General features: G+C 42.4%; 1 protein-coding gene across 5 annotated transcripts in view; it reads right to left on the bottom strand.

Moving 5' to 3' along the window:
* ANKRD12 (ankyrin repeat domain 12) overlaps positions 1-14,314 on the bottom strand; it is a 115,414-nt gene that overhangs the window by 44,834 nt on the left and 56,266 nt on the right. For 3 of the 5 annotated variants that reach the window (XM_037892847.2, XM_043539866.1, XM_037892850.2), the window contains 3 exons: positions 12,846-12,914; positions 4,966-5,112; positions 1,762-1,962 (listed from right to left, as the gene is read on the bottom strand). In XM_037892847.2, the coding sequence (XP_037748775.1) occupies positions 1,762-1,962; positions 4,966-5,112; positions 12,846-12,914 (417 nt within the window). The remainder of the gene's footprint in view (positions 1-1,761; positions 1,963-4,965; positions 5,113-12,845; positions 12,915-14,314) is intronic. The other 2 variants (XM_037892848.2, XM_037892849.2) reach the window with 2 other exon arrangements.

Below are 14,314 nucleotides of genomic sequence, written 5' to 3'. Positions count from 1 at the left end.
CCAGACCCCTCTCTTGGGCAAATTAAATTTTCACCTTGTCGGCCTGACATCAGTTTGTCATCTATTTGTCAGCTCAATATCAACATGGCTAAAACATAACTCCATCTTCCTCCACCCTAAAGTTCACCTCACTACCTCATTTCCCGATCGTTGTGGACAACACCACCATCCTGCTAGTCACTCTGGCCTGTAATCCAGGTGTCATCCTTGACTCAGAGTGCTATATATGTTCTCACATCTAGGCAAAAATCTAAATCGTGCAGATTTTCTTCAAAACATCTCTAACATACAACTTTTCATGTCCATCCACACAACTAAAGCTATTTCCCAGGCATCCCTTGATTTTGATTACTGCAACATCCTTTCTCTGGCACCGAGAGAGAAAATCTTGTCCAATTTATATCCACCAGAATACTGCTACAAGATCATTTTCCTAGCCCATTGCTTTGACCATGTCACACCTCTCTCTCTTTGCATCCCCCCACTGGCTCCTCCCTCTCTATTGCAACAAACATATGCGGCTTGACTTCACTTTGAAGGCCCATTCTGGTCTATCCTCACCCTGCCTATCATCTCTCACTCACTATCGAGATGCCAACTCCTGTTTCTGATCAGCCAATGATACCAGCTTCCATCATCCACTTGTTACATTTTCAAATAAGCATCTTTGTGCTTTCTCCCACATTGCCCGTTATGCTTGGAGAAGATTTCCATAAACATCTGCAAAACTAACACATTGTCCTCCTTAAAACTCTCCTGTTCCACTATGTCTACAAACCCATGAAAAGCACTAGGCTGCTGGTGTGCTAAGACCATTTGATGATCATGCTGACCAAAAACTACCTGTTTCTTTGTAATCCCCAACAACTAGGCTGCAGGTGTGATAAGACCACTGCCTGTCATGCTGACCATTGTTTCCTTGTATTCCCATCTGCCTATATCCATCTATTGTCTCTTGTCTTATACTCATATATGCACAGAACCAAAAGATGATCCCTGCTCCTTGTCTAATGCCTGGCACAATGGGGTCCTAGTCCATGACTAGGGCTCCTAGGTGCTACTGAAATTAAAAATTAATAGTAGCTGTAATTAGCAATAAAGACAAAGCTGATGAAATGTTACCTACTGTTCTGCCCCACCAATAATGCCATCCGCCTCCTATAAGTATCATTGTGGTGTCTTCCACTTTGCCGCTTGTGCACAAAACAGCCTCACTGAATTGATCTGCAAAGATACTACTCTCTCCTCCTTCAAATACCTTTCCAACCATGATGTCAACAAAAAAACTGGCCAATGTTTAATGAGACAAGTGACTCCGAAGCAGGTAAGAAAAGTCCCTTTTAATGTAATCACAAAAATTTTGTCTAAAAACCAACAAGTGATAGAAAGACAGTATAAATAAATACAAATGGTATAAGTTGCTGGTCTCTCTCTTACCACCCATCATATATTGGTCATTATCTTCAATTAGAAGTTCTTCAAATATAGACCCCTAGTTTAAGACAGTACATAGCATAACAAGGTCCTGATCAAAATTGGGGCCTCTGTATGCTCGTATTAATAATAATAAAATATATACACAAACCAACTACCCCAGCTACCTTCACAGCCACTATAACACAAGTTGAGAGACTTCTGGTAATTTTTTTTAAGTTACAGTATTAATTCACATCAGATTTAAATTGGAAGTAAGTCTGATCTCTAGTAACAAATTCGGGACTAACGCTGACTTTGAATGAAATGAAGGCATACCAACCTTACCTGCAAAATCTTTTACATTCACATTTGCGCCTAGACTGATTAACTCTTTAACTTGTTTAACATCCCCTCGGATGGCTGCCATATGTAAAGGCGTTTCCCCTCGTTCATTTCTCTTATTAACTTTGTCTTTTTGTCTTGATGAGGAGCTTGGCGTTTTCTTTTGCGTTGGTGTTGTCTGTAAAGGATGATGCAGGTTGGAATCTACAAAATAAGTTTTAAAATAGTCAATAATAAATTTTGTAGCCAGATAAAGTAAAATAAAGTAAAGCAAAAATTCTCACTATCTTCAAATTTCAGTGTCCACAATTGGTCATGTCCTTTAATAGATTCCATAGTTTATGGAAATATCCTGTAATCCCTTCAGGAACACAATATTCCTTTGTCATGTAGCAAAGGTAAAGGAGGCGTACAAAGGCCTTCTATTTGCTACAGTCTCTCACTTCCTTGCAAATAGATTTCATGAAACCATAGGACTGGATGAATTCCATATCTGAGTTTAGTAATATTGTTCAAAAAACTTCAGCATTACCTCTTTTTAGAGCAACCTAAGGCTCCATTTCCTACAAGAGGTGATTTTGCTAAGTTGTTACCAATTGATGACTATTCAGTGGCCTACCTGTAACAAGTTAGCAATTTGTTTTGGACCTACTGGGCTAAGGGCCAGATTTTCAAAGGTATTTAGGTATCTAATGGTGCAGACAGGTTCCTGGTGGGACTTTCAAAAGTGCCTAAGCTTCTTGGGTACTTTTGAAAATCCCACTAGGCACCTAAATACTTTCAAAAATCTGGCCCTAAGTCTACTTCACTAAAATCTTCTCATTGTCTCTAAGCAGAGAGGTGAAGAATTGAATGTATATGGACACTGAACTATCCTCTCAGCAACAAAGATGGGAACCCAGAGTAAGGCAGTGTGACCAGCTTGTATAACTGCTGCCCAAAATATACATATTTTGTGGATATAGTGGTTTTCAAGTTATAGGAATGTCAATTCAGCATCTTCCAGGAGTAAAAATCCTTTATAATTAAAAAAAGAAACAAACAGAAAAATGTACCCATTTGAAATAACAGATGGTTCTAGAATAATCAGAAGGTACTACTCAAGTAGAAAATATAAGTCATGAGATTGTAATTAAAGATTGTCAGCAATACTCAGAGAAAACATTCTGTGGAGACAATTTTGGTGAAGGTCTGACAGAAAACACAAGATGGGTGAGGCAATATCTTTTATTGGACCAACTTCTGTTGGTGAGAGACACCAGCCACACAGAGCTCTTCTTCAGGTCTGGAAAAGATACTCCCAGCATCACAGCAAAATGCAAGGTGGAACAGATTGTTTAAGATAAGTAGTTAGCACATATTGTAAGGGATCATTCAAGGTAGCATGTCTACACTCATAGGACAAAAAGAGGGGGTTAGTGGGTTTCAAATTGTTATAATAAGCCATAAATCCAGCATCTCTGTTCAGTCCATGATTTTTAGTGTCTAGCAGAGTAGGCAGATTTCCACGGGAAACCTGCCCGACTTCGTGCCAGCTATAGGCCTTGCATGAACAATGTAAGAAGTAGGAAGGAAGAGAAGTAAGGAAACAGAGGTTAACACTGTACGAAGCATAAACTTATAAGTGGCCTTGTAAATAACATGTAGTTAGTAGATAAATACCATACTCTGTGGTTTGTGAACGGGTCATGATGTGTACATGGATTGGTTACAATAATTAGTATCCCAATCATAAAGTGTGTGATATAGGTAGTAAGTTGGTTAATACATTGTCAGTGTGTATGTAAGCTGATTCATGTTTATGTAAACTGAAAGTGTGGTATAATCTGTCACCATCCCCTATACTTGAGCCAGATCAATTCAAGGGTAGTTTGATCGTATGCCAATAAAGAAACCTGTGACAAGTCCAGCGTTGAACTAACTTCTTGAATTCCAGAGAACTGGATAAAGTGTACTTTGAGTATGGGATGAAGTGCTCTGGATAAGCCGAGTGGAAAAAGCACCAGCTTCCCCATCCAACTCTTTGGCAGCTTGGCTTCTGGGGAGCCCAGGCTTCCAGGTTCCTGGGTTTTCAGGAGCCTGTCTGCTGGGCAGCTGAGAGCTTAGAAGCCTGGAAGCCTTGGCTCTCAAGCTCTGAGGCTCCTCTGCAACTCACTTAGTAGGCTGATAGGGAGCTGGAAGGCTTTGGAAGGATCTGCTCCCAAGCTTATGGCTTCTTGACAGCCCAGGCTCTCAGGGTCTGTGGCTCCCAGGTAGCCAGCCAGCCTGCCCTTGAGCTGAGGACCCCAGGGCTTCTGGAGTCCACAGCTTCAGGGAAGCCAGCTAGAAAGTCTGCTCCTGAACTGGGTTCTCCAGGATCCCCTTTCATGGAGAATTTTGAAATTTTTTATTTCTTTTCCAAATCAGAATGAAACCAAATTTTGAAATATTAAAATCCTACACAAAATGGAAATACCTTTCTCTTCACAGCTCTGGTTATAACCACAACAGAACAACTTGGTTTATCAACTACCACCAAATTCTGAAAGTTAATTTAGTCATTTACCTTCAGACTATCTTTGTTAAAGTATTAACTTCATAAACAAACACTTATGTTAAAATGGAAATTAAACTGTTGTGATGTTAACAAAAATATATTACAGCTCCTATGATGGATGATTTTTATAGTTTATTCCTGTAAACAGCATTTGACACTAAGGAGCTGATCCAGCCCACAGGTGAAAAACCTGACTCTATTTAAGTCAATGGGAATTTTGTCACTGATTTCAAGGGGGCCATAATTTCACCTCATATGAAGACTCCCATGGACTTCAGTGACATTAAATTGCACCCTAAACTAGTAAGAATATATTATTAAGTGCCAATCCTCTCCCCCACCCCCCAAAAATCCAATGAAAATGTAACATGACAGTTGAGAGATGGAATACTCAAAAATGGGAAATTCATAATTACAGTCGCCACAGCAACCCTTGTATATTATAACTAAAGATAGTCAGGAATTTTCCATCAAAGTATTTGACAGAAAATGCAGTTTTCTACAAAGATGATATTTTCCAAGGGAAGAATTTTGCACTGCAAATTCAGAAGAGTTCTTGATTAAATCAAAGATTGCTTTAAAAAACACAAGAAAAAAATTGACAGGTGGAAGGGGTTTATAGGAAGGAGAGAGAGAGAGAGAAACAGTAACTCAGTGGTAGTTGGTATCACCTGGACTGTTATCTCTAGCTGTCATCTGCATAAGAAGGGCCATCTGTTTGCGCTCTGAAAGTGGATAACCAAAAAGAATGCTAACTGGTGTCGACTTCTTACTTCCAGCTTCCTTTTTCATTTTCTTCTTCTCTGGGCCTTCTTTCTCTGGAAATATTAGCACACTAATAAGATTCTGAAAAATAGCTAACTATAGTACAGAATCTCACACAGACAGAAATAGCCATTTTCAATTATTTATGTGAGCTGGAGGTTGGAGAAAAAATACACTATGTCATGCTGCCCCACTTTGTATATTTGTGTTACTCTTTCTTCAGTCAGAAGGGCATGAACTCCTAGTTTTGTCATAGCTCTCAGCTGACTGGAACAATATGCTCATGAATAAAGCACTTAAAGATTTTAAAAGTATATCATACAAATAACAAAACTATAAAGTCAGTAACTTGTTTTCAGACTGATGTGTAGTCACAATTTTGAGTTTTCACAGAATCAAGAGGTGGAAAATTCCTTAAGGACCTCTAGTGTACCCCAATCCCAGTGCAAGAGGGTTCCCAACTATATCTTCTAGAGCTTTGTAGAATCCAGTTTGAAAACATCAGAAATAATGGGGAATTCACGTCATTAACCTCAGACATGAGGTTAGTCTAGACGCGGTAAATCTACCACCGAGCACTCTCCCATTGACTCCTGTACTCCACCGCCGCAAGAGGAGCAGGTGGAGTCGATGGGGGAGCGGCAGCAGTCGACTCACCACGGTGGAGACACCACAGTAAGTCGACCTAAGTACGTCGACTTCAGCTACGTTATTCATATAGCTGAAGTAGCGTAACTTAGATCAATCCCCGCAGCGTAGACAAGGTCTAAGTAAAATTGGCTCTCACACTCATTCTTGTGGCAGACACCTCCCTAACTGAATATAAAACATTTTATCAGCACTTCAATTAATTATCATTTCAATTCAATTAATGCTCATAGCCAAGTCAGCTTGAATTAGTCCTTTAATATATCTTGGGATACTAGCAAAAGAAAACTCAAATATTTTAAAGTATGGAAATGCATTTACATTACTCTTACAACCACAGCTCTGTCCCTCTAGTGACACTAGCCTCCCATCTTCCCTTCCCTTCATGACCAGATCCTGAAAACTATTATTCACATTAAGGGTTTGCGGGCACAGAACCCATGTATTATAAGCAAAGTGGATAAAAATCTATGATTAAAATAATATCTTTTAAAATTTAAATTAAAGACATTTTTCTGTTAGAAAATAAATCTATTTAAAATTAAGTTAGAAATTATGACAATACATTAAGGTCAAAACTAACCATAATCCATTAACATAATTTAAAACTGAACTTAAAAATATCCAAGTAGTAAGTGTTTACTGCTGAAGTTTTAAAGAAAGAAAAACCATTGAACTAGAGGAAGTCACTGGCTAGGCACGTGGAACCATAGTTTGTTGAAGTGTTAAACCGGCGTCTGACTGCAGTAGCCTCTTCTGCAAGTGCAGAGAGAATAATTTTCTCCATTTCAGTTTATTCAGCTAGTTCTGTTCAATGATTAGCTCACTGAGGGTTGAGAAAATGCTTGAGAGTTGAAAAAGCAGGAAAGCCTGTTTTCCTTTTCCAATCTATGAATAAAAACAAGGTCTGAGAGAATGAGATCTACTAGTTCTAAAACCCTGAAGGACCACAATGAGTTCAATTCATTAACTACTAACAAATTTCCTTTGTTTAATAAATAGTAATTTTAAATGCAAAACATGCTTTGATAAATTTACATATGGGGAAAAAAGTATCCAACATATTTAAGGTAGTTTTATTTAACTAAAAAAATATTTTAAAATGCAATTTTCATGCATTTTGATTGAATTCCAATTTCTATCCAAATACAGCTTGACACAAATAAGTAAAATTTATTCAGAATGTAGAAAACAAAAAATGAATCATTCATTTTCTAACATAATAAAAATATAAAGATTAAGAATCTGAATAAATATACGTTAAGCTGTAACTGAGTAAATAAATGTGTATAGATGTATGCAGTTATGTTGTAGCCATGTTGGTCCCAGGATATGAGAGAGACAAGGTGGATGAGGCAATATCTTTTATTGGACCAACTTCTGTTGTGAGAGAGAGACCAACAAAAGATATTACTTCACTCACCATGTTTATTATGGATATAGTGTATCCTCTGGCTTGGAAAAAAAGAGGGCTACCTACCTTCCATAACTGTTGTTCTTTGAGATGTGTTGCTCATGTCCATTCCAATAGGTGTGCGCACCCGCCGTGTGCACAACTGTCAGAAGTTTTTTACCTTAGCGGTACCCCTCGGGGCGGCTGTAGAGCCCCTTGGAGTGGCGCCTTTATGGAGGTGTACATACGTTCCTGCCAACCGGCTGCCTGCTTAGTTCCTTCTTGCCGGAATACTCCGACAGAGGGGAGGCAGGTGGGATTTGGAATGGACATGAGCAACACATCTTGAAGAACAAGTTACGAAAGGTAGATAACTGTCTTTTCTTCTTCGAGCGATTGTTCATGTCCATTCCAATGGGTGACTCCAAGCAGTTTCAACGGAGAAGGGGTCAGAGTTCACCGAGTTCGGCAGTGCAGTACTGCACTGCCGAAGGCCACATCATCCCTCACCTGTTGAGTGATAGCATAGTGCGATGTGAAGGTGAGGACGGAAGACCACTTTGCTGCCTAGCATATGTCCTGAATGGGGACTTGTATGAGGAACGCAGCAGAAGTGGCCTGCTCTCTTGTGGAGTGTGCGGTCAACACTGGGGCTGGGATCTTAGCCAGGTCATAGCACGTTCTGATGCAGGACGTGATCCACAACAAGATGCGCTGGGACAAGATGGGAAGCCCTTTCATCCTCTCAGCGATTGCAATAAAAATCTGTGAAGACTTACGAAAAGGCTTTGTGCATTCAACATAGAAGGCTAGGGCACGCCTGACATCCAGGAAATGGAGTGCTTGCTCATTGTTGCTGGCATGAGGTTTAGGAAAGAATACCAGTAGAAATAGGTCCTGGTTAAAGTGAAATTGTGATACTACCTTGGGTAGGAACGCTGGGTGAGGGCGTAGCTGTACCTTGTCCTTGTAAAGGACCATGTAGGGGGGCTCGGAAGTCAGCGCTCTGAGCTTGGAGACCCTTCTGGCCAAGGTTATGGCCACCAGAAAGGCCACCTTCCAGGAAAGGTAGGATAAGGGGCAGGTTTGCCAGGGGCTCAAAAGGAATGAGTCCAGAAAGGACCAAGTTAAGATCCCACTGAGGAATGGGTTGCCTCACATGGGGGTAAAGCCTATCCAAGCCCTTAAGAAACCAGCCCACCATGGGATTCCTAAAGACTGACCTGCCCGCCACACCCGGGTGCAAGACGGAGATGGCCGCCAGGTGCACCTTAATAGATGATATCGTCAACCCCTGTTGCTTCAGGTACAAGAGGTAGCGTTGCACAACGGGAACAGAGGCTTGCTGTGGTATCTTTCTGTAGTGATCAAATGAAGAAACACTTCCACTTTGCCAGGTACATTGTGCAAGTGGAAGGCTTCCTGCTCCCCAACACAACTTCCCTAACAGAGTCTGAGCACTGCAGTTCAAGCTAGTTCAGCCATGAAGTTTCCTCGCCATGAGGTGGAGGGACTCCAGGCTGGGATGATGTAGTTGGCCATGATCCTGTGTGATGAGGTCTGGGAGCATAGGAAGTGCCTCTGGCCTGTCCACTGATAGGTTCAGCAGCATGGTGAACCAGTGCTGTCAGGGCCACGCTGGTGCTATGAGAATCACTGAAGCCTTGTCCTGCCAGATCTTGAGGAGGACCTTGTGTATGAGGGGGAAGGGCGGAAACGCATATAGCAGGTGACCTGTCCACAGTAGGTGACAGGCATCCGCTATGGAGTCATGACTGTGGTTCTGAAAGGAGCAGAACACCTGACAATTTCTGTTGCTCCGCGTCATGAACAGGTCCACGTGGGGATAGCCCCACCTCTGGAAGATCGAAAGGGCAATGTCCGCTCTGAGTACCTACTCATGAGTATTGAACGAGTGGCTGAGGTGGTCCGCTAGTTAGTTCTCTGCTCCCAGCAGATATGAGGCCTGTAGCTGGATGCAGTGTGCAATGCACAAGTCCCACAGTTGTACAGCTTCCAGGCACAGAGGAGAGGAGCGAGCACCACCCTGTTTGTTTATATAGAACATCACTGTGGTGTTGTCCGCCAGTACGGAGACACATTTGCCCTGAAGATGGGCCTGGAATGTCTGGCAAGCCAGGCGAACTGCTCTCAGCTCCCGATGTTGATATGCAGCGATAGTTCTAGTTGTGACCATATGCCTTGAGTGCTGATACTGTCCAGGTGCGCTCCCCTGCCCGTCTGCGATGTGTCCGTGACCAGTGATTGTGAGGGCTGAGGTTTGGCGAAGGGTACTCCCACACACACCATTTGAGGTTGTAGCCACCAGCTGAGGGACTTGAGAATCTTGGACAGAAGGGTAACCAGTCTTTCCAGAGAGTCCCATCTGGGTCTGTATACCCTCGCCAACCAAGCCTGGAGGGGGCAGAGGCGCAACCTGGTGTGCTGCACTACATACGGGCAGGCTGCCATATGCCCCAGAAGCTTCATGCAGTTTCTGACCAAGGTATTTGGGAGCCGGTGGAGGCTATCGATGATGCCCTGGATGCTTTAGAACCAGGACTCGGGTAGGGAGGCTCTGGCCTGAGTGGAGTCCTGGAGAGCCCCGATGAACTCTATTTTCTGGGTTAGGACCAGTGTAGACTTGCGCTCAATGCGGGAGGCCCAGGGTCTGAACCCCATGGTGGGTCCTTGGGAGCCCTGGACTGATCAGGGGCAATGGATGTTGCAGAAGGAGGGGCACAGGCAACAGAGACCACCGATGCTGCCCTGGAACCATGCCGTTGGCCCTGGTGGTAGCTCCAAGGTGTCCAAAAGGGCCACTGTACCAGTCCCTGCCACTGGGGAGGCCAGGACAGCATCAGTACCGAGTGTTCCTCCACCCTATGGTGCTAAGACCGTTGATGGGATCTTGACCAGTACCGGCTGCATTAGGACATGTACAACTCTGCCTCTGACTCCAATGAATAGTCTGAGCCCGACTAGGGTGGGGTGGATCCCAATGGTGCCTGGGAGTGGTACCACAGCGATGGGGAATGGCGGTGCATCATGGTGGACTTGCTCCAGTACTGGATAGGAGGTGCCCCCATCGGAAGTGGTGCAACAGCCGGGGCTTGCGCCACCTGCACCTGAACCGGTGCACAGGAATAGAAGGCCAAGGACTGTGCCGTCATGGCAATTAAATCCGGCGCAGCCTCAGAAGCGTCTGGTGTGGAGAGGAGGTCCAGGTCCTCCTCCAACACTTCCCGGATTGGAGAGCCCACCGACACTGGGGTCGACGGACCGCCCCTCAAGGCCAGAGTCGATCGTACCAGGACCGATGGACCAGCCTTCTGGTTTTCCACCATGAGAAGCACCACGCTGGAGTCCTGTCCACTCTTCTTGGCGGGGGAGTGGCCCCATTCTGCCTTCTTCTTATGCAGCACTGGGGATTGTGATCAGTGTCGCACCGATCCAGTGTCCTGCACCGAGGCTGCCAGCTCTTGAGCCAGTTGGGGCTGGAGAGACTCCATCAAGAGGAACTTGAGGAGACAGTCTCTCTCCCTCTTAGTTCTGGGCTTGAAGCCTCTGCAGATGGTGCACTTGTCTTGCAAATGATCCTCTCTCAGACAAGCGGCATGTGGATCCCCTCTGGGCATAGGCTTACCGCTCCTATCGCATGGCTTGAACCCCTGGGGCTGTGGCATGCCCTGGCGATGGGAAAAAATATCGGGGGGAACCCCCCAACTTAAACGTACTAATGAACTAACTAACTGACTAAGATAGTGAAGGATAACAACTATATACAGGGAAAACCACAAGGAAGCACTTGCTAAAGCAAGAGACCAGTTGCTCCAACGACCATCACTGGCAGTAAGAATGAACTGAGCAGGCAGCGGGTCGGCAGGGACCTATATACACCGCCATAAAGGCGCCACTCCAGGGGGCTCCACAGCCGACCCGATGGGTACCGCTAGGGTAAAAAAACTTCCGACGACTGTTCACGCAGTGCGCGCACACACCTATTGGAATGGACATGAGCAATCACTCAAAGTAGAAAAAGAAGTACTAAATTTAGCATAAAGGCTATATGTAGTTGCATATCAAGATGTTTTAATGGTTACCTGCCAATGACAATCAACCTTTCTTAGGAAAAAAACTAAAAATTACAAATGCAAAAGAAGATTAAAAGTTATTATTAAATCTATGTTTCCTGCTTGTTGATTTAAATAAAAATGATTTAAATCACCAGTTTTAATCATGATTTAAATCAACCTACCCTGACCATAAAATGCATTATTTTAAAAACAAGGATTTTTTCTAAGGGATATAAGAAGTTTGCAGACTATGGCTGCAGACATCTTAAATTTGGAGGAGTCTCTATAGTGGTACAATATCATTCTTCCATCTTCCCCTCATCATCTTTTTTCATGAAAGCTTTTAAGAATTCTGCAGTTTGTGAAAGCAATAATCTTAATGCTGGAGGAGACATTAGTACAGACTGTAGTAACAGAGGAGGTAAACTGCAAGTGCACTAAAAGAGCAAACTCTTCATATAAAGCAAAAAATAGGTCAATGTGGGCAAAGGAGTTGTTGTCATATGTTGATATACTAAGTGCAAAATTTTCAAGTGACTTAAGAATCTAGAAACCTAAATTCCATTAAGGACTACACCATATTCCATACTCCTCTAGTCCTCTGCAATAGTCCCTTCTCTGCTGCCCTCCTTTGCTCCATGCAGTCCCTTCTCTGTTTGCGTCCACTTCCTCCCCTACCCCAAGAAGTCTCCTCTGCTCCTATCCTCTCCCTTCCCACCTCCCTTCTTTTCTGTCATAGATCTACTGTAACAAACCCCTCCTCTGCCTGACCCAGACTCCTGTCTGCTGACCACTCTGAAGCTCCCCCTCCTGCTGCCACCTCCCTGCAAAGCTTGTTATTCCTACAGTTTCTACAGACTTAATGCTCCCTGAGGAAAAGAGAAGCAAACAATATATACATACTTTTGTTTTAAATTTCAAAAACAATTTTAATCCAAACTGTTTTAAGCATGAAAAATTATAGAACCGCGCACATCTGAATTTATAGTTTTTTATTCTGGTTTCAACTATGGAGAGTTGTGATCCACTCCATGGATTATTTACTGTGTACTCTTCATCCGCTAATTTAGTAATTCTATCAAAAGAAAGTGCTTTAGTTTGTCTGGCATGATTTGTGTTTATAAATTCATACTACTTATTGCCCATGGTTCTTTTCTACAAAAAAATTTTATATGTTTAACTTTTATTTCAGAATTACACCTCAATGTCATTTTAACAATGTTCAATGTGGCAAAATAATGGGCCAAAACCAATACTGATATAGTTAGACACACTTTAAAGATCTGTCTTGCATGTCTGCAGTGCAGTATACTGTACGTTTTCTGTTTACCTATGTTTATCACCACTTTATATTTTGAACAGTGTATTCAGCAAATGATAGTAATACATTCCTGTCCTAACTGCTTAGCACTGAAGAATGCTGTTAAACAGTTGCACTTATGGATACGTGGTGATGAAAGGTACCATATAAATTAAATTATGTTCATGTTATTTCCATTATTTCCAGTCATTCCTTTGTCATTCAGGAAACATTTCTTTATCCACCTTTCTGTTAGAATTCATAAACTGTTTTAAAATAAACTCTAAATAGTCGATAAACACTGAAATTAACAATAATGTTAACAAAAAGTCACTGGACTACAGCAGGTGCACCTGATAATACATTTACCTGAATATGTCCTGTAAGAAGGTATTAATCTGTCCCCCCAGTTTTCATGTGTATGTCCTGGATCTGAATCTACAGAATGAGAAAAGGGGTGGAGGGAAGTATGGCATACAAAAGAGAAACTTTGACACACCATTTAAAAAGATCTCTAGATATTTAGTCAGACTACAGGACTAGTTTTTCCACAGCTTTTAATAGATAATCACATAAATCCACAGAAAATTTCTGATTAATGATCAGGACCCTTGAATCATGCAACCAATTATAGCAACATATACGATATGTAAAATCACTCACTGCTCCAAGATCTCTTCATAGAGCCCACTGTACAATATACTGCAATAGGCAAGAAAGGTTTAGTAAAGTGCATTATGGAAACCTTGAGTTAAAATATTCTTGCTTTTCTGGGTCTCAGAACACTATTGTCTTCGCAATTTGTTGTATTTAATTTATTTTGTTTTATAAAGGTATTATTTGCACTGAAATAATTTTATTAAAAGTGACAGTGTACGTTTAAATATGAAATTTTAAAAAAATTCCTAACCTACCGGATTTCATTCAGAATATCCTAGACTGTTAAAAGTTAAGTCTTAAAAATCTAACTTTCTCTTTCACTATTTTTTTGTTTACTTTTTACATTTCTCCGCCTGGACAATGTAACCAGAAAAGTCAGTTTTCTTTCTATTTATAGTGAATTCCTGATCAATTTCACTTTCAGGTTCTCTGTACTAGTACAATACTACAATGATAGGGTTAGCCCTGGTCTACACTAGGACTTTAGGTCGAATTTAGCAGCATTAAATCGATGTAAACCTGCACCCGTCCACACGATGAAGCCCTTTATTTGGACTTAAAGGGCTCTTAAAATCGATTTCCTTACTCCACCACTGAGAAGTGGATTAGCGCTTAAATTGGCCTTGCCGGGTCGAATTTGGGGTACTGTGGACACAATTCGACGGTATTGGCCTCCGGGAGCTATCCCAGAGTGCTCCATTGTGACTGCTCTGGTCAGCACTCTCAACTCAGATGCACGATTGTTTGCCGTTGCGCTGATGCAGGGAGGGGTGACTGACGACACGGCTTACAGGAAGTTAAAATCAACAAAGGGGGTGGCTTTACATCAAGGAGTATTTCAGGCAGGACTTCACGGAGGGTTCCAATAAGAAATGGTGCACCTAAGTTATTGTTCCTATTGGAACAAGGAGGTTAGCCTGGCCTCTGATTGATACATGGCTAGATTTACCTCGCTGCACCTTCTCTGTGAGTGACTGCAGTGTGACCTAGAGGAATGAGTCCCCTAGACAGGGGGCGGGGGGTTTGCAAATGAGTACAAAACAAATCTGGTCTATTTCTTGTTTTGATACACTCCATCTATCTTTTACATCTTTGGCTGGCAGCAGACGGTGCAGAAGGACTGCATGCCATTCACATCTCATGGCTGCTCGGCAGAAGATGGTACAATAGGACTACTA

The sequence above is a fragment of the Chelonia mydas genome, chromosome 2, assembly GCF_015237465.2.
Source record: "Chelonia mydas isolate rCheMyd1 chromosome 2, rCheMyd1.pri.v2, whole genome shotgun sequence".
Lineage (NCBI taxonomy): Eukaryota > Metazoa > Chordata > Testudines > Cheloniidae > Chelonia > Chelonia mydas.
Note: the sequence above shows the minus strand (reverse complement) of the source record. Positions and strands in the feature narration are given on the sequence as shown.